Genomic DNA, 20,637 nt, shown 5'->3' on the forward strand with positions numbered 1-20,637 from the left:
CATAGTTGACCTACAGAGGTGTAGTCAGTCGGAAGACTTTTGTAATGCACTGGCGGTCCTTTCAAACGTGAGCTTAATGTTTTTATTGTCGTATTTGGCCTTTTTGGTATTGAAGGTCTTTTTCTTTTGCTGATCATGTTTAATATGGCAATATTTCAGTTTTCTAATATGTAAAAGTCTCAGTTATTATATTATATTGCTATATTACTTTTGTAAATGCGATCTGTAAAGGTCGATGTAAGAATTACGTTACAGTTTTTCTTTTGTTGTGATTGAAATGACAGTGGGATTTATGCGACTTGGAAAGAAAACACATGTAGAAAACTATGTTTTAAATAGTAAAGAGTCATTTTATTAAATAGTAAATTAAAAATTAAGATTAGTAATCTAGTTGTAAATGATCTCGTAAGCATGTTGTTTATAGTACATATTGGTCTATTAACGTATACAGCTGACGAACTATACAGCTGTTCCATGAATTTTAGTGATCTATGTCAGTAGGTAGAAAGGCAGTTTTGCACAACTTGTTAATAGTATTAAAAAAGGAAAATGAGTAAATGCATTCAAGAGCCGAAAAAAAAGTTTTACCTGGGACAACATCAGATACTCAAGAAAAACAAGTAAGTGTTTAACTATTTAATGCGAAGTCTACTTTGGAATGCGTAACCAATATTTTCAATGTTGTTTTATATTGTTGCAATATTTTATACATACATTTAAAAACATATCATTCCAAACTGGTTTTATTGTTTTTTTCCCCATTTTAATACGGTTTAAAAAATGTGTTTTTTATCATAGGCTTGTTTTAAAAATCTTTAGTTAAATATAATTCCTACACACTAAATGTCACCATACAAAACACAGTGGTGTTAGCTAATTGTTGTTACTCCACTTACATCAAGAGATTCAAGCTACTTTCCAGAGACAACGGCTAAGATGACCGAGATTTCAGTCGAAAGAGATCATGCCAAAACTATTAGTATGGTAAGCCACATATCCTTAGTGTGCCTTCGTATCTGTACACTACGTTTCTTTGTATGATTTGTATAAATTCAATGCACCTTTTTCAAGCCAATCAGAAAACTGCAGTCTGCTGGAGCCCCCACTTTGCCCACAGAGGAGGGGGGAGTCCCTGATGCTGTGGTCCCATATCAGGCATCTAAGAACAGAGTGAACATACTGCCAAAGTGCCGGGAAAATCTGAGCAATCTGTCTGCATGTGGCAAGACGTTATGTGAGAAAAGGACTGACTTCACACGGATCGCACAGCAGAATCTTCAAAAACCAGATATGCAAGGAGTAAAGGAAACTAGATCCACAAATGTAAGCCTGGCTTTGGTTTTAAGAAAATCTGAATTTACAGATCCTGGAATGGCATCTGCTTATAAGGATGCATTAGCTCAGTGCAAATGCCCTACCTATAAATTCACATTGTGGGAGTGGAAGAACTTTGAATAATGGCACAATTAGATCTGACAATGAAATGTCTTTGTCGAGGCCTGACTCCGAGAATTTATGCGGCTTATCTCAAACAAATCCCTTGAAGGAAACAATGCTTTTTTTGCTCCAGCTTCTGTTGACAGACTTAGGGTTAAATTGTCTCATCCCAATAATGGCTATCTGCAGGCACCTGCTCCAGGCAATTCAAGGGACTTCATCCTTTTCAGCCCTACATGTCTGAGTGTCACTCGTGAGAAGAAGGATCCTTCTGGAAACCTCTCGGCCTCAGTGTTAACTCCGCCACCTGAGCTCAGTTTGCTCGGCGAGACCCTTGTTGATCCGGGTAAACAAGTGGAATAGGTTTTATGTAATGTGGGTTCATGTTGTCTATGCCCATAAATATTCTTTATAATATTGTATCACTATGTTTAGTATTTTTACAGAGTTTTTATCTTCTGATTTTTAGGACAGAGCATTCATATGAATATTCCTCCTGATAAGTCTGATAAGCTGCTTTTGTCCAGCTGGGGTCTCCCAAAACCTGTGCTTGAGAGGTACCAGTGTTTAGGGGTGACTAAGATGTTCGAGTGGCAGGCTGAGTGTCTCACTCTCGGAAAGGTCCTAGAAGGCAAGAATTTGGTGTACTCTGGTAAGTATCTCATTTTCTTTTCTTGCTCTTATGTGAATTTATACAAATAAACTTGTATTCTTTTCTCTTCTTTATCACAGCTCCTACCAGTGCTGGCAAAACGTTAGTGGCCGAGTTATTAATGTTGAAAAGAGTCCTGGAAAGTAAGAGGAAGGCTCTGTTTATTCTGCCCTTTGTGTCAGTGGCAAAAGAAAAAATGCATTACCTCCAGGTTGGTGCATTTAGTGTTTCTCCAACCCAGAAATCGGATGGCGATATTAAGAGTGCCTAAAATTAATAATATCTAGTGACTGTTTGCTTTATGAAAATCTGTATTGTGATGTTTTTGAGTAGAAAGTATTCCAGGAAGCAGGGATCAGAGTAGAGGGCTACATGGGCAATACCTCTCCAGCTAGTGGTTTCTCTGCTCTTGACGTTGCTGTATGCACCATCGAAAAAGCCAACGGACTGATAAACAGGCTGATCGAAGAGAACAAACTAGATCTTCTCGGTAAAGATTTTGCTAATTTATTTTTGTTTTTCTGTTTATTGAACGAGCAAAGTTTTATTGTGTGACGTGTATGATCTCCGTTCCTGTTCAAATGAGTTGTTGTTATTTTTTTTAAGGAATAATAGTAGTAGATGAGCTACACATGCTCGGGGATTCTGGTCGGGGATATTTGTTGGAGCTGCTGCTCACCAAGATACGCTACGTCTCGCAGAAATCACTCGCGAGGTTTGTAGCAGTCACATGGCTCCTGTCCTTGCTGCTGAATACACGCTATCCATAAATATTTGTTGGTGTGTTAGCACTCTATGGTTGTGATCAGAAGGTCCCAGGCTCAAACCCTCTGTCTGGCAGGGTTATTGACCCATCTTTAATCCCTGCTGCTTCAGGGACGGCTGACCCTGCTCTCTCCCTTGTATGTCACTTTGTGTAACGGTATCTGCTAAATAAATGAATGTGACGTGAATTCTTTCATCCCGGATTAGGAGATCTCCAGAAGATGCTCCAGAGTTCAGTGAAGGGATCCAGATTGTGGGGATGAGTGCCACTTTGCCCAATCTGGACTTGTTGGCCCGTTGGCTGAATGCAGATTTGTATCACACTGATTATCGACCGGTACCCCTGATGGAACAGCTGAAGATTGGCAATAAGATCTATGATGGTTCATTGAATTTGGTTCGGGATTTCAAACCCACTTTGCAAGTGAAGGTGTGAAGGAACAGATACACAAACACAATTAGAATAACAACATATTTCCTCTTTGCATGTTCTCATTTACAGTTTTGTTTAATATTTTAAGAACAACATTTTATTTGTCATAGGGAGACGACGATCATATTGTCAGCCTGTGTTTTGAAACGATTCAAGATGGCAACTCTGTGCTACTGTTTTGTCCATCTAAAAACTGGTGTGAAAAGTTGGCTGACAGCATAGCTTGTGAGTTGTTTAATCTACAGCGCAGAACTGCGCAGTCTGCTGAAGGTAATGTGGTTTTTATTCATTCATAGAAATTATACTATGCATTGTGTGTGTGTTTTTTTTAAATAAGGGTGCTTTAATTAGCACTGTGAATGCTACTGTGCTTATTTTGTGTTTTGGCAACAGGATCTAAAGAGGTACAGTTGAATCCCAATTCCTTGCCGCTGTCCTGGAATCGTGAGGGACTGCAGGATGTATTGGCCCAGCTGAAACGGTCCCCTGCTGGACTGGACCAGGTACTGCAACGGACTGTTCCATGGAGGGTTGCGTTCCACCATGCAGGTAAGCTATTTTCCACAGTGCAAAACTGGGCTATGAATTATTATTTTGGAGACTGATTTAATGAAACCCGGGTTTCATTAAAATTATAGGACTGACATTTGAGGAGCGGGACATTCTGGAGGGCGCTTTCCGGCAGGGCTACATAAAAATTCTAGCAGCCACCTCTACCTTGTCTTCTGGAGTTAACCTGCCTGCCCGGCGAGTCATTATAAGGACCCCTGTCTTCAACGGTCACCTGCTGGACATCCTCACCTACAAGCAAATGTCAGGCCGAGCTGGACGTAAAGGGGTAGATACAAAGGGTACGTTGGCATGGTAGCGGCTCACCATGTGTAGGGGTCTCACAGACATGGTCCTCGGGTGCCAGGGGTAAAGCCGTTAGTGCTGTGTGTTTCTGTAGGGGAGGGCTTCCTGGTGTTGGGTGTGGGGGTAAAGCCGTGAATACTGTATATTTTTGCAGGGGAGAGCCTCTTGGTGTGCAAGGAGTCGGAGCGGCTGAAGGGAATTGGTTTAATACAGGGCTCCCTGAAGCCAGTAAACAGCTGTCTGGTCAAGAAGGAGGGAGAGGGGGTCACCACCAGCATGATCAGAGCTATACTGGAGGTACTGGTGACTAGATGAACACTGCCTCAGTACCCATAATTCCTCTAAGGGGCGCCTCATTCCATGTATTTGTTCCATTTGACCTATAGCTCAATTGATAAATTAATTAGATTAGTCAAATTACTCTGTGAGGTCTTTCGGGTAGTTCCTGCAGATAATAGGGTGATTTTAGCAGATGCTCTGTGTCTAAGCTGACACACTTTGACAGGCATCATATTTTTACACTGACATGAGGATGATTTAAACATCATTTTCTTTACTTATGACCTTTGCACAGTACTGTAAATATCTACTTATGTCTTGTTTTGTGCTATATTTTTAGCTTAACACATACTGATGGTAGTGTCCCTGTGTTGACGTCAGATTATTGTTGGGGGAGTGGCCAGCACTCCGGAGGATGTGATGTCATACGCCTCCTGCACCTTGCTGGCCACCAGCCTGTGCGCTGAGAATGTGGGCGGGGCAGAGTCAGGAGAGAGCAGTGCGGCAAAGAAGCCACCTGAGTCCCAGGGAGCCATCGAGGCCTGTGTGGATTGGCTAATGGAGAATGAGTTCATTCAGCTACAGGAAGAGGGCGACGGAGATCACAAAGGTCTGCTGACTTACGAGGTTCACACTTGCTCTGTACAGGCAGTGCCCAGGTTATGAACGAGATCTGTTCCCTAAGTCTGTCATTAAGTCAAATTTGTCAGAAAAATAATACATAACAATAATAATAGTAGTAGAAGTAGTAATACTACTAATTATTATTATTATTGTTAATATAATACAGTAATAAAAAAAGTAATTGCATATGGTGCTGTACCGCCGACGAATCACTGAAGCCATGTTTTCATGAGCGTCACAAAGTAGTTATTCATTAGTTATTATGAACCATTGTATTTAACCTGAATTTTTCATATAAAATGCCAGTGTGTTCGTAAGTCGGACGTTATCCGTAAGTCGGACGTTCTTTATCTGGGGGCTGCCTGTCTCTGTTTTTTTTCATATTTATTTAAGTTCAGAAATGCGTAACACTTTTGCCTTTTGATTTTGTTTCCATCTGTAAAGCCCATTTTCATTTCCTTTCAGTTAAAACATTTCGGCCCACTCACCTGGGTGCCGCAACGCTCTCCTCCTCCTTGTCTCCCCCGGAGGCCTTAGGAATATTTGCTGATCTGCAGCGGGCAATGAAGGGCTTTGTCCTTGAGAATGACCTCCATATACTTTACCTGGTAAGAGTAACAGTCGCTGAAAAAATGCCTGCAGTGAAACATACCGATAATAATGTTTATTAAACTGTCCATCTTTGCTTTTTTTGTTTTTTGCACAGATCACCCCAGTATATGCAGAGTGGACGACAATAAACTGGTACCAGTTCTACTGTCTCTGGGAGAGTTTGCCTACGTCCATGAAGCGTGTGGCTGAAATGGTGGGAATCCAGGAGAGCGTTCTCGCACGTTCTGTCGGAGGAAAAATCCCGACCAAAACCGAGAAGCAGCACAGGCAGATGGCTATTCATAAACGGTCATTTTCTATTGTACATTATGCACGGAAGTGAATGGGTATCGCTAAGATTTAAGATGATGTTTTTCGTATTAGTTGCAGTGCTTAATCCCTCTTTGCATTGCTGTCACGTCTCGAAGCCGTCTGTGAATTGCGCTTCTGTGTCCCTTTACAGTTTCTTCACCACCCTTGTTCTGCTCGACCTCATCGACGAGATGCCCCTCGGAAACATTGCACGGAAGTACGGATGCAGCAGAGGACAGCTCCAGTCTCTGCAACAGGCAGCATCCTCTTACGCTGGTAGCCTTGCCAGAGTTTCACCAGAATCACAATCGCAAATAGAATCAGAATCAGAACTTACTTTCCGATTACGTACGAATGTAACAGAATTGTTTGTGGTCCAGTGTCAAACATCAAGTACGGAACAAAAATGACAATTCATACAGGTCTAGCAGAAAACAACACTGCGCAGAAAAAATTTGGAATAGCAATACAACTGCACACATGGTGCAAAACGTCTTAAGACCATATAGTTAACAGTAAAATTAGTGCAGGAAGATTTTAGTGCTACAAAATAATTTAAAAATCCCTTATTGTTATGTAAACTACTATTAAAATGTTAGTTTAAAAAAAATATATAATATCCATCATACAACATTCTCTTTGCCTATCAAAATGAAATTATAATATGACAATTTGTTCTTTTAGGTATAAACTAGAATAATTGTTTTTGAAGCTGCATACATTTACATAAATTTTTCCATAAGCTGAATTGCTGACAAACAATTTATGTGGATATCCCGATATAATGCCTAAGTGGTGCGTTACATTTAGCCCACTTGTCATAAGAAGAAAAGAAAAAACAACCAGCTAGACATCCATTATTTAATAAATATTCTAAAATATAAATTTCATATTGTTTTAAATAAAAGAACCTATCATTAATGGCCAGTTTTTCATTATGGAGGGATGTGCATCTTTGCAGGTATGGTGACGGTTTTCTGCAACCGGCTTGGGTGGCACAACTTGGAGATTCTTCTCTCGCAGTTCCAGAGCCGCCTGAGCTTCGGTGTGCAGAGAGAGCTCTGTGACTTGGTGAGGATATCGCTGCTGAATGCGCAGCGTGCCCGAGTGCTCTACAGCGCTGGGTTTGTCACTGTGTCCGAGATCGCCAGGGCTAGCGCTGCTGATGTGGAAAAGGCCCTGAGGAAGACCGTCCCATTTAAAAGGTTTGATTTCAGAGGAAATTATTATTTGTCTATAAACTGAAAGAACTAGCATGGGTTCAGTATTGCACAGAGCTGCCTAGTCTCACGCACTTCGCGGGAGTCTCGCGGATTTGGAATGACTCTCCCGCACTCCCACAAGTCCTTTGTTTCCTCACTCGTCCATGTTTAACGTTTTGCCATTTTAGTGCTCTTCTCTATCAGGGCTATATGGCACAGGTAGTCATCTCTGTTAAACTTTAAATAAGCGGCTGAAAAATTGGCCTGAAATCAACCGGTTGGAAAGAAAAATCTTCAAAAGTATGAAATATTTGGAAATTTTGGGAGCAGCAACATGGCAACTCCCCTAAAAATGTAGCCAGTCTTCCAGCAAACTAGCACAACACCTTTGGCAGGTCTGATTGCACGACGTGGTTGTCTGGACTTGTCACATGCACAGAGATTGTGTTGTGTATATTTGTGGCTCTTTCTTGACCTCAGTGATGCTAAACATTGGACTTCCTCTCTGTGCACAGCTCTCGACAAGCGGTGGATGAAAGCGAGCAAGACGTGCAAGAGCGAAGAGCCACTCGCTGCATTTGGGTCAGCGGAAGGAGGGGCCTGACTGAGACGGAGGCAGCGCTGGAGATAGTGGCTGAGGCCAGAATACTTCTCCAGCAGGACCTGGCCCTTCTCGGGGTGCACTGGAGCCCTGACTTGTGTTCAAATGATGTCGAGCGAACACGTTCATCTGAGGATTCATGTGACAGGAGGCAGAACATTCCTGCCCCCGTGGACAGACATCAAGAAGGGAGTGGGTCACTAAAAAAGGAAAATACAACGATGGATTACGTGAAAGATTCTGTCACATCTGCTCCATTAAATTCAGCATTAGGAAATGCACATCCCGCGGATCAGGGGCCATATATGCAGTCTAATGCGTTGGTCAAAGTCCTGAAATCCATAAAAGCGAACAGAATATATGCTAAAGATGAAGTAACTGACGGTCAACTAAAAGCCCCACATGGTTCTGACTCAAGTCATAACTTAAGGAAAGACGGAACTGCTGATGTGCGTTGTAACACACCCAGTAAGCTTGCTGTAGTTCACGTATCCAAACGTAGAAAGGTGGAGAGCTATGCAGCAGAAACCCCAGGGCGCAGTGAGGTCGCCCTTCTCCCTGGCATCGCTCCTCAAAGTTCTACGGCCAGTTGTAAGAAAGAGGACTTCTTGCCAGCTTCTCCTGAAAAGAATCCTGAGAAGAATCGGTCACCATCCCCCGAACATACGGATTTGAAAATGCTTCGCTTACTACAGGATCCTCATCAAGATGATAGAAATGTGGAAGCGACTCAATTATTGAGTTCTAATGGAATGCTGAAGCGGAACCGTCTCGGAGGGACGGATGGCCGGCCTGCTTTGCCGGAGTCGCACAGAAATGTCTCTGTTGTCAGTGGGAAAAAATGTAGGCAAAAATTGAAACATTGTAGTAGTAAAATTGACTGCAATGCAACACTGTATGAAAGAGCAAATGGAGAAGATACAGGGGTTACTGGAAAGAATGCCGGAACTCTAACATTGAATGAGAACAATGCTGATGTGCCTCTAGAAGCTGAAGAGAGATGTCAGTCCCCTGACCTTTATAGAGATGATGCGAATGAGTTTGGGGACAGTTTTGAGCTGGACACACAGATGGAGCGAATATTAATTCAGCAAGATCCCTATTTCAACATGAAGAATACACGATTGGAAGGCGATGATCGTCCTCATACTCAGGACTTGAGAGAAAATCTCTCTGGTTGTGAACATTTAAAGTCCGCTGAGAATCTAGCCAGTACAGCAGCAATGCTTCCCAAATGCAGCTCGAAAAATGATTCCCAACAGTGTAACTCAGCCAGTGACACCATACCCAGATATAACATCTCCATGACTGACAGCCAAATGGAAAATATACTTAATTACAGTGGACTGTCTTCCAATGACTTAGAGGAGGAATCTGATGCCGTTAAGTTTAGCATACGTTCAGATGAATACCGTGGATCCGAGAGAAATCGGCCGTCTTCGAAAAGCGAGGATAGTCTCAACGGAAGCAGTGGCTTCCTTTTTGATAGCTTGTATGACAGTTTGGTGCTAGATGGCCTGGTTGAAGAAGAACAGACAAAGGACTGCATTGGGGGAATTGCTGATAATTTGTTTGAACAAAAGCAACAGAGTGAAGAAATGCCCTTGGATAACCAAGAGGCTATTCAATGGGGTGAATCGTCATTCAATTTGTCTGAATGGGGGGATTCCCTGCAGACCGGAGAGCTGTATCTTGACAAATTGAACAATGTATTCAAATGCGATGAACAGTCAATAAGTGTGCGAGCCAATGCAGTGCAGGATTTTGGAAATGATGGGGTTACGGAGTCGGATGCCTTAAGAGATCGGTCTTTGTTACATCCCACATTTAGTTTAAGTCCAGGAATGCAGGATATTTTTGATAAATGGACCAGTATGACGGATCAATGTGTAGCTTCACAAGAGGCAAATGGCGAAAAGGGCTGTGAAGCCACTGAACAAAGCGTCGAAAGAGCAGCTCAGGAAAAGGATTCAAACGTAGAAATGGATGTTATAAGTGGGACCCAATGTGAATTACCACTTGGCCACATCAAGACAAGGGTCTGCCAGTCTCCGTTTGAAAAGGACACAGTAAAAAATCCCTCGAGATATCAGGTTGCTCGTACCCATACTACGTTGAATAGGGAGCCTGTTATTTCCCGAGTAGAACTGAACTCATCCACTGCTCAATTGCCACTGGTCCTACATTCTGAGGTTCAGCAAGACCCCCAAGGAGATCTGGGCTCTGATACAGATTTAGAACCAGAAGCATCTCTCATCAACAGGAGTTTTTCCCTGCAGCTTTCCCAGGATGCATCACTCCAGGAATGCATTCCGAGCAGCGTGGAGTCCTTCTCTATCATTGACGTGACCAGTAACCTCAGCCTCTTCAATACCTTCGTTAAAGAGTGGAAAACAAAGAGCAGGTTTTCAGTTGCCGTTTCATGTGAGAATAGAGGGCACATGTTGTCACCTAGTTCTACTATAGGTGGAAAGATGAAAAAAGGCAAGATTATCATGTTTACAGAAATTCATAACTGATGCCTTTATATTTTTCTTAAATTTTGATTTTTTTAAAATATGAAATACATTTTGTAGATGTATAATATTTTCTCTTTTAGAGACACCTATTCAGAAAAACATTACAAGAAATGAATTTCCTGTTAAAGGAAATGAAAGTCTGGCTGTTACTGGAATATCTGTGTGTTGGGGTGGAAAAGATGCCTATTACATCTCACTACAAGAGGAGCAGACAAATACAGGTATGTCAGAAATATTCACCTGTAGTAATTAATTTCCAGTAGTTTTGTGTGTACTTGTCTCTTGTTTGTTTTTTTTCTGAAACAGGTATCAGTGCAAGTTTGGCCCCTCCCCCCGTGGATGAGAATTTGACCATCAGACAAAGACTAGAGCAGATTCAGGCATGTCTAAAACGAAGTAACCAGACAGATGGTGCAATTATTACATACAACTTTATTGCGCTCTATAAGACACTGCTTCTCGCCTGTGGGTTATCGTTTGAGGGCAACTTTGAAGATCCCAAGGTAAGAGAGACTTTGCTTGTCAAAGATCCATATAAACTTTGCCTGAACCCAAAGCCCATTTTCACCTTAAAATGGCTCAGCGACTATCCTTCAATCATACTCCATGAACAATTTTCCTACAGCCCATTCTGTGGTCCTCTACTTCAAAATTGTTGGAAACATTCTTCGAAAACAATAAGTGTTAACTTTCTTGTGCTTTCCTTCCAACACGATGCAATGTGTAGGTTGCTTGCTGGCTCATGGACCCTAATTCTAAGGAACGCACCCTTCACAACATGGTCACCAACTTCAGCCCACAGGAGCTCCTGCTTTTGGAAGGCATCAGCCCAGGCCTGGGGGTTCAGAGTCTGGGAATGTATGCAGACAGCAACCACTCGGGGCGCTACAGGGCGGCTATCGAGTCTGTGCTTGTGTACGACATCATGACCCAGCTCTGTGCCCTCCTTCAAAGAGAGAACCTACTAGGTGGCAACTTTATTTCTTCTTGTATATTTCACATAATATTCAGCAAATAATTTTAGCTGAAGGTTTACAACGCACCACAAAAGTACACACTGAAAGAGATTGCGAAAATGGATTTGCTGCCTAAATGATGGGGGGTGCCTGTTCTTTTTCCTTACTTGGTGGGTCTTCAGTAGGTCATGGGTGCTGTGAATGTCTTCGATAGGTATCTTCCGTTCAGTGGAGATGCCCACACAGTACTGCCTTGTGCTGCTTGAGCTGAATGGCCTTGGCTTCAGTACTTCGGAGTGTGATGCGCAGAGGCACGTGATGCAGGCCAAGCTCAGCACTCTGGAATCGCAGGCCTACCAGCTAGCTGGGCACAGGTTCTCGCTCACCAACCCTGAAGACATCGCTGAGGTTAGCAAGCAGCGTACAGCTGTAGCTTAGATGTGGAATTCAACTCTAAGTGGTATTAAACTTTGCCGTACGCAGCTAATTTATTTTCGCCATTACTCTGCTCGTGTTTTATAAGTTTCATGTAAAAATGTTTTTTTTTTTTTTTTTTGCATTGTTCCATTAGGTTTTGTTTTTGGAATTAAAGCTTCCACCAAATGGAGACCTGAATATGCAGAAGAATAAGAAAACTTTGGGCTACAACAGGCGTGCGACTATGGGGAAGAGGGGTAGATTGACCAAGGAGTTCAGTACCACAAAGGTAATGACTGTCTAGGTAATCCACTTGCTTGTTTCAGCAAAATGAGGGCTTATTGAACAGCAGAAATAATGCAATAAAATATAGAAATATACTGGATACTGAAAGGCAGCTCAAATACAAATTAAGGACAGCTCTGGAGTGTGAGATTCCAGAGGCAGGGAAGGCCCAGGACAGGATACAGACTTCCCGCGAGAGCGAATGCTGAGGCAGGGACAAAGCAAGCCGGGATGGAGACTTCCCACGAATGCTGAGGCAGGGACGAGGCAGGACAGGATGGAGACTTCCCACGAATTCTGAGGCAGGGACGAGGCAGGACAGGATGGAGACTTCCCACGAATGCTGAGGCAGGGATGAGGCAGGACAGGATGGAGACTTCCCACGAATGCTGAGGCAGGGACGAGGCAGGACAGGATGGAGACTTCCCACGAATGCTGAGGCAGGGACGAGGCTGGGCAGGATGGAGACTTCCCACGAATGCTGAGGCAGGGACGAGGCAGGACAGGATGGAGACTTCCCACGAATGCTGAGGCAGGGACAAAGCAAGCCGGGATGGAGACTTCCCACGAATGCTGAGGCAGGGACGAGGCAGGACAGGATGGAGACTTCCCACGAATTCTGAGGCAGGGACGAGGCAGGACAGGATGGAGACTTCCCACGAATGCTGAGGCAGGGATGAGGCAGGACAGGATGGAGACTTCCCACGAATGCTGAGGCAGGGACGAGGCAGGACAGGATGGAGACTTCCCACGAATGCTGAGGCAGGGACGAGGCAGGGCAGGATGGAGACTTCCCACGAATGCTGAGGCAGGGACGAGGCAGGACAGGATGGAGACTTCCCACGAATGCTGAGGCAGGGACGAGGCAGGACAGGATGGAGACTTCCCACGAATGCTGAGGCAGGGACGAGGCAGGACAGGATGGAGACTTCCCAGGAATTCTGAGGCAGGGACGAGGCAGGACAGGATGGAGACTTCCCGCGAGAGCAAATGTTGAGGCAAGGCCCCATTGGGGTTTCATAAGAGATACCAAAATATTATTTGCTAAAGTACATTAGGTGCAGAAATAGCCATAATAAATGTTATGCTTTTGTCCTTGTGTTAATATTTCTAACCTTATATGCTATTTTGGGAAAACGATGTTCCAGAACTACAGATATATTTTAAGATTTTTAAATGCATTTCCTGCAAAAACTAACGAGAATACCATAAAATCATGATCACTGGGCTTCTCAGAAATATCACTTATCTGCATAATTGTATGTACCTTAAATCAGTAACCCACTTAGGTTTTCAGTTACTGTGTCTTACTGTGTCAGATTACCCAAAAGTGCAACTACTAAAATATGAAAGTTTTTCACTAACTTAATATTTTTCCAAAGAATGTACCCAGTCTATTTTCCTTTCCTATTTGAAGTGGCCTGTTTCAATAGCAGCTCACCACAATGATAAATAATACCCATAATGAACGCATACCATTTTTATGGTGTGTTCTTTGGAGAATTAATACAAAGCTTATTTTACACAAGGATTGTTTTTCTTTTGGACTAAAATAGCTCAACTAAATCAAGATCACTTGCATTTTTGAATCCCTTCTAACAGCTGTTTTGCAGGCACACACAACTTCTAAATTTCTTTGTCATCTACATTCATATCATCTATGTATTTCAAGTGGAAATTCCATTTGAAAATTGATGCTTAAATCTTCCTTTGAAAATTTACGGGGCCCAGACCATAAGCTCTAAATCAGGATTAGATCGATGTCTAATTTTGGAGAGTATTTTTCCTTAACCCCAAAAACTGATGGAATTTCGTTTGAAAGGGTTAGAATAATATGGCTTTAAACTCTGCTTTTTTTATTGTCTTATGTCTCAAATGTACGTTATAAGAACTTGGAGATTTGTATAAATAAGTTTCAGAATTCAGTTTATTTGTCAGATATTCCTGTATGTACTAATTTGTCCTGGCGGCATTGATGCATGCATCCACAAACAACATAACAAAAATAATTTAAATGGATTTAAGTATGAGAAAAAGTGCATATCGGTACATATTACAATCAGTAAAGAAAAAAATCATAGTAAGCAGTTTGCCTGTGTTCAAAAATGTATTGCTTTTTAAGGCAACAAAATTATTTATTTTATCTATAAATATATAGTTGAACATCCATGCAGTGCCTGGGGCAAGGTTTGGCATTCTCTCTTACAGCAGTGATTTAGCAATAAATTAACTTTCCCTTTTTGTCCTTCAGAATGTTTTGGAAAAGCTGAGATCTGTCCACCCTCTGCCTGGTGTGATTCTCGAGTGGAGAAGAATCACAAATGCTTTAAGTAAAGTGGTCTTTCCCTTGCAAAGACAGAAACGCTGGAACGATGTCCTGAAAATGGACAGAATATATCCCGTATCTCAGACTCACACAGCTACAGGTATAATCACAACATTCTCATTAACAGTAAATAAACGGTAAAACTCTAGTTGGAATACAAAATGATTATTATAATTGTTTCACCACTGCAGGCAGAGTAAGCTTTGTTGAGCCCAATATTCAGAACGTGCCGAAGGATTTTGAAATTCAGATCCCAGCCATTGCTGGGGACGCTGCTCCACCCCAGTGCAGTTCGGCCGCAGAAATGTCACGGTAAACCTACAAGCTGAAGCCGCGAAAGAAATGCAGGGAGTCGAGAATTTATATACCCATATCTAACAAAAATCTTTCATCTTGTGTTCTCTTAAAGGGGCAGAGGGTCAGAATATTATCGCCAGTCAGTGGTGCCCCCAGGTAAAGCTGGTGAAGGGGAGATGCCCTTTTCCGTCAGCATGCGGCACGCCTTCGTGCCCTTTACGGGTAAGGGTACCGTGGCAAAGCGCCAGGCCGCCTTATTCTTTGAACAAAAAGACACTCTAACAAGACCAAATGCTTCCTGCATGCAACTGATCAAAAGTTGTTCCCAGTGCTTGATTTGTTCTGCTGATCATTTAAGGCTCTAGATTTATCATTTAAGGCTCTAGATTTATCATTTAGGGCTCTAGATTTATCATTTAAGGTTCTAGGATCTTTTAAGGCTCTAGATTTAGTCATGACTTAAACAGTGTGTCACAAACTGCCTAAAACTGTCTGAAGTAGTGGTTCACAGACTCAGGGTAAACCCTAGTTATGTACCACCATTACGACCGACGTTTAGGTACCCTGATACCTTCATGTACCATATGAGGAGATACGAGGTAAAACGGTAACGGTGCCGTTTTTCTTTCTTCTGCTTAGGCTAGAAGGCTGAAATCAAGGCCACATCCATTGATCTTGATCTTGCTTTGTGTGTGTAGACCAAAAGCCTACATCACTGATAAAGACTGTTAGATGTTGACAATGGGTTACTTGTCTGATATTGTTGATTACTGATAATATCCTATGTACTGGCATCCTGTCCTTGTGCTTCCAGGAATAAGTTTGCTGTGAGCCAGTACTGGATAAGCAGGTGGAAGTTGGTCACATGGACGGATGTAGTGTTATGCAATAATTAGCTGTCGCTGTGTTTTAGGTGGGCTGATCTTGGCTGCCGACTACTCACAGCTGGAGCTGCGCATTTTGGCTCATCTTTCCCGTGACCGACGCCTCATCCAGGTATTAAACAGTGGAGCGGATGTCTTCAAAAGCATTGCTGCTGAGTGGAAAATGATAGACCCAGAATCTGTCACCGATACCCTTCGACAACAAGCAAAGCAGGCGAGTTCCTCAGAATCGTCGTCATCTTTTCATGTTCCCTTAAAGAAACGCTAACTGCGTATCTTTTCTTTTTTCCTCCATAGATTTGTTACGGAATAATCTATGGCATGGGAGCAAAATCACTGGGAGAACAAATGGACATCGACGAAAACGATGCTGCTTGTTACATAGAATCATTCAAGTCCAGATACACAGGTAAACCAGGCTTTCGGCGTAACTGAAAAGCTTCTAACGATTTAATTTATTGACTTAAGTTGACCTTTTTTAATTTTTCCATGGGATGGTCCGAATTATGATTTTCAAAAGTCAATGCAGGTTAAAACAAAAGGTTAGGCCTAATACGAAATCAAACGCATGGCTATACTGAAATCTCAGTTTTCCTTCTTAAGGAATACAGGCCTTCTTGCGGGACACTGTGAAGAACTGCGAGAAAAGGGGCTACGTTCAGACAATACTTGGCAGGAAGAGGTTTCTGCCAGCAATAAAAGACTCAAATGTGTACCTTCGGTCTCATGTACGTATTTACGCCAAATAACCTGAAAGTACATTCATGTATCCGAAGCGTTTTGTTGAAGGCTCTCTTTCTTTGCCTCACCCTTTTCTTTGTAGGCGGAGCGCCAGGCAGTCAACACTACGGTTCAGGGCTCTGCTGCCGACATTGTGAAGTCAGCCACTGTAAACATACAGTGCCGTCTGGTGGGGACCTTCCCCAGTGTGCCAAGGTCACACCAGCATGCACCAGAAAGAGGTGACAGGGAGCTAATGCTGGTATTTTGGTTACATGTAATGTATCGACCTAGCGTACGTTCTTCTCACCTTTCTGGATGAGATAAGATTTATTAGCCTTTATTAGTCTCACAGGTGGAACATTTGCATTTTACAGCAGCAAAGTGGACAGTACAACAGAAATAAATAGAATGCAGAAAAGTCCTTAAGCAGTAGCAGTAATATTAATTTTATAATTAATATTAATTAATTTTATACTGTTGTGCTTGAGAGACACCATCGACCGGAATCAAATTCCTTGTATGTGTTTGCTCACATACTTGGCCAATAAACGCGATTGTGATTCTGATTAAACGGCAAATAATAAATACAATATATAATATGATAATCAAAAACTGTACAATATTCCGAAAAAATAAAGTTTAGATGTAAATTATATTGATTGATAAATAACATGTGTGGATGCATATACATACTTAGCAGCGGCAAAAATGGATTATTGTGACATAACACTGTCACAATATATGTGTGGGAGTATATGAGCCTGGGATTTGGTATGTGCTTGTTGTTTGTTGTAAAGTCTGATAGCAGACGGAAGAAGAGACCTGCGGGACCTCTCTGTCACACACAGGTTCATTGTAACCTGGGTTTCAGTTCACTTCAGTTGCTTGTGTTTGTCATGTTCCAGGCAACAGACAAGGCCGAGGTCCGCCTACACCCTATCGGGGGGGCTTCTTCATCCTGCAACTGCACGATGAGCTCATCTATGAGGTTTCAGAAGAGGATGTCATTCAGGTACACTGACACACACCTATAAACAATTTGTGTTCTGCTTTATTCACGCATTTGGAAGATCGATCCGAATGTGAAAATGTGACTCTGTGGGTTATGTTTATGTTCTGTTTTAAAGCCTGTGGTCGACACAGTGATTTCACCATTGGGCCCTTGTGCAAGGGCCAAAACATTCTCAATGTCCCATTGGATAAAACTCTGCTAATATATGCAATGTAAATATACAGGTACATCAAAAAAAAAATTAGAATAGCATGAAAAAGTTCAATATTTCTTGACATGCCTTTCAGAAAGTGAAATTCATATATTGTATAGATTCATTACACATAGAAATATGTCAGGCCTTTGTTTCGTGGAATTTCGATGGTTATGGCTTTCAGATAATAAAACCCAAAATTCACTGTGTCAGAAAATTAGAATATTGTGAAAAAGTTCAATATTGGAAAGTCCTAATCAGCTAATTAACTCAAAACACCTGCAAAGGATTCCTGAGCCTTTAAATGATCTCAGTCTGGGCCAGGAGGCTGCGCAATTATGGGGAAGATTGCTGACTTGACAGATGTCCAGAAGACAGTCATTGACACCCCCCACAAGGAGGGTAAGCTACAGAAAGTCATTGCTAAAGAAGCTGGTTGTTCACAGTGCGCTCTATCCAAGCATATTCGTATAAAGTTGAGTGGAAGGGAAAAGTGTGGTAGGAAAAGGTGTACAAGCAACAGGGACAACCGCAGCCTTGAGAGGATTGTCAAGCAAAATCCATTCAAGAATTTGGGGGACCTTCACAAGGAGTGGACTGAGGCTGGACTCAGCGCATCACGAGCCACTACGCACAGATGGATCCTGGATGCATGGTTACAAATGTCGCATTCCTCAAGTCAAGCCACTCCTGACCCAGAGACAACGTCAGAAGCATCTCATTTGGAAATCAAGGTCCCAGAGTCTGGAGGAAGAGAGGAGAGGCACAGAATCCACGCTGCTTGAAGTTCAGTGTGAAGTTTCCACAGTCAGTGATGATTTGGGGTGCCATGTCATCTGCTGGTGTTGGTCCACTGTGTTTTCTGAAGTCCACAGTCAACGCAACCATCTACCAGGAAATCTTAGAGCACTTCATGCTTCCTTCTGCTTACAAGCTCTATGGAGATGCTGATTCCATTTTCCAGTAGGACTTGGCACCTGCCCACACTGCCAAAGGTACCAAGAGCTGGTTCAACGACCATGGTGTTACTGTACTTGATTGGCCAGCAAACTCGCCTGACCTGAACCCCATACAATGCAGATGACCTGAAGGCTGCTATCAAAGCAACCTGGGCTCCCATTACACCTCAGCAGTGCCACAGGCTGATCGGCTCCATGCCACGCCGCATTGATGCAGTATTGAGTGCATAGGAATGAACATACTTTTCAGAAGCCTGACGTTTCTATTTAAAATCTTTTTTTTTTGATGTTATGTGATATTCTAATTTTCTGTTTTATTATCTGTAAGCCATAATCATTGAAATTCTAAGAAATAGAGGCTTGACATTTCACTTTATGTGTAATGAATCTATATATGAATTTCACTTTCTGAAAGGAATGTCAAGAAATATTGAACTTTTTCATGATATTCTAATTTTTTGACATGTACCTGTATAAAGTGTATCTGAAGCTGAAACTAGGCCTGTTGTAAAAAAAAAATAAAATGAGTTTTGGATGCCGCTTTACAATAAGACTACCCATATAAGGAGTTTATGAATGGTTTATAGTCTGGTTATTAATTAGTTTGTAACACTTTGTAAATTATTAATAGGCAATTTTAAACAAGTTATAACACAGTTTTTATTAATGAGTTGCTACCATTCACAAGTGGCAAAAGGAAGCCTCATTGTAAAGTGGTACCGAGTTTTGTTATTACTGTGAGGGGGTTTGTGTAGTAAAAGGTTTTTCTTTTCTGCTTCAGGTAGCTCAGATTGTGAAGAAGGAAATGGAATCGGTAATGAAATTGTACGTAAAACTGCATGTCAAGGTTAAAGTAGGTGCAAGCTGGGGACATCTCCAGGATCTGGACATCTAGAACATATTTATTTTTACAGACTCACACAATGTATTTACTATTTATAAAAACGTATGTAGTTTTTAAAATTTTTATTATCATGAACTCTGAAAAATATATGATAGGTTTTCAGAAAATACTACCTCTGTCAGAAACTGAAATTGAAAATGTGTTTCTAATGTTTAAAAATTGACCTATGCAAGAAATAGTACTGAATTTAAAATATATATATATATTTGAAATACATTAAAGCTTATTACTGTTCATTTTATTATTTATACTTTATTGGCATCGGAATACCAAACGGCTGATTCGGCCCTTGATGAAGTGGGTGAAATTATGGTATTGATTTCAGGAAGAAATTTGTTCGCATACAGCAGTGAAGGAACATTAAGTGCATAGATGCACATTCTCAAGACAAAGTGCAAAGACTATACACCTCGTGAAAACAGAATTGTGTAGGATGAATAAATACAGAAGTACGTTATGACTGGAGGTAGGGCTGGGCCATGTATCGATAAAATATTGAATCGTGATTATGATATTCATACCATCTTCAATTTGAATATCGTTTCGTGGTACAGTTGAAACCTTTTTCTTGCATAATTAATGGTTAATCGTTTTGGAGATGGCCTCCTGAATTTAAGCGGTGAACTGTCATCGAACTTCTGTACACAATATATGATATCTGTAACATGTACAGAACCACTCTAGAACACTAGCATAAGGTGGCTGCGTACTTCAAACAAAATCGACGGAATCGATGCCGTTTTAGCAATATGATGTTGTATGAGCAGAGATCACCGTTTCGGCATACTGCCGTGTATGGTCCCCGAAGCGAACTTTTTCATTTGCCCAGATCCCACCCACTGTTCACAATTAGCTGACATAATGTGACACTGCAGAGTTGGTCAGCAAGAGTAGTTATGCGGTTACCGGCCACATGTCTGTGCCATTGTTAGTATTAGGCTAATAATGGTTGTTAATGAAGAGAGCAACTTTTAAAAGAGCAGTTATCTTCGTTAAAATGACTCACAAACTCACTATAATAATAATTTTACTTTCTCTGTGTTTGTTGGACTGCTGCACTGAGACCATTGTGCCCTCTAGGGCTGTGACATGATATGGAACGAACAAAGGAGTGTCATTCTAAGGATGCTACAGATTATCCTCTACGACTTGCTCATTTTCATTTTCTCCAGACGTCGTTTGAAGTGTGGCACCACCTTAAAGGTCAATGACAAGCTCTGCAGTTGCATCATAAGACTAGAGGCTTTTGGACATTCAGGCGAAGAGTGTCAGAACTGCTGCCTGATCACCATCTGCTAGTTGGTTCTATTCAGCATATGAGGAAGAGGTTGGATGGATCAAGAAGACCCAGATGAGCAGTTATGGTTTGTTTGGATTATATAGCTATAGCTTCTTCGCAAGAGGAGTTCAA

General features: G+C 41.8%; 1 protein-coding gene across 1 annotated transcript; it reads left to right on the top strand.

Annotated features, from left to right (window-relative positions):
- Positions 1–61: 61 nt before the first annotated feature.
- On the top strand, positions 62–19,442 carry polq (polymerase (DNA directed), theta). Its single transcript, XM_048982971.1, has 33 exons — positions 62–620; positions 903–984; positions 1,072–1,323; positions 1,627–1,783; positions 1,907–2,089; positions 2,170–2,300; positions 2,423–2,579; positions 2,696–2,804; positions 3,062–3,284; positions 3,398–3,557; positions 3,681–3,836; positions 3,926–4,138; positions 4,297–4,439; positions 4,803–5,031; positions 5,511–5,653; positions 5,752–5,945; positions 6,100–6,224; positions 6,910–7,153; positions 7,666–10,235; positions 10,351–10,491; positions 10,577–10,773; positions 10,998–11,238; positions 11,441–11,634; positions 11,798–11,932; positions 14,180–14,354; positions 14,446–14,566; positions 14,664–14,773; positions 15,465–15,649; positions 15,733–15,844; positions 16,039–16,163; positions 16,259–16,397; positions 17,064–17,170; positions 19,104–19,442. Exons 1-33 carry the CDS (start codon positions 550–552, stop codon positions 19,215–19,217), a joined length of 7,638 nt encoding a protein of 2,545 aa, XP_048838928.1. The 5' UTR covers positions 62–549; the 3' UTR covers positions 19,218–19,442.
- Positions 19,443–20,637: the final 1,195 nt, after the last annotated feature.

Source organism: Brienomyrus brachyistius, chromosome 18 (assembly GCF_023856365.1).
Source record: "Brienomyrus brachyistius isolate T26 chromosome 18, BBRACH_0.4, whole genome shotgun sequence".
Lineage (NCBI taxonomy): Eukaryota > Metazoa > Chordata > Actinopteri > Osteoglossiformes > Mormyridae > Brienomyrus > Brienomyrus brachyistius.

Bases quoted from the DNA above. Each gene is read 5' to 3' on its own strand.
- polq (XM_048982971.1), top strand. From the start codon at position 550: ATGAGTAAATGCATTCAAGAGCCGAAAAAAAAGTTTTACCTGGGACAA. The intron at 985-1,071 runs GTAAGCCACATA...ACCTTTTTCAAG, and splicing joins ATGCCAAAACTATTAGTATG to CCAATCAGAAAACTGCAGTC. The intron at 5,032-5,510 runs GTCTGCTGACTT...ATTTCCTTTCAG, and splicing joins GGGCGACGGAGATCACAAAG to TTAAAACATTTCGGCCCACT.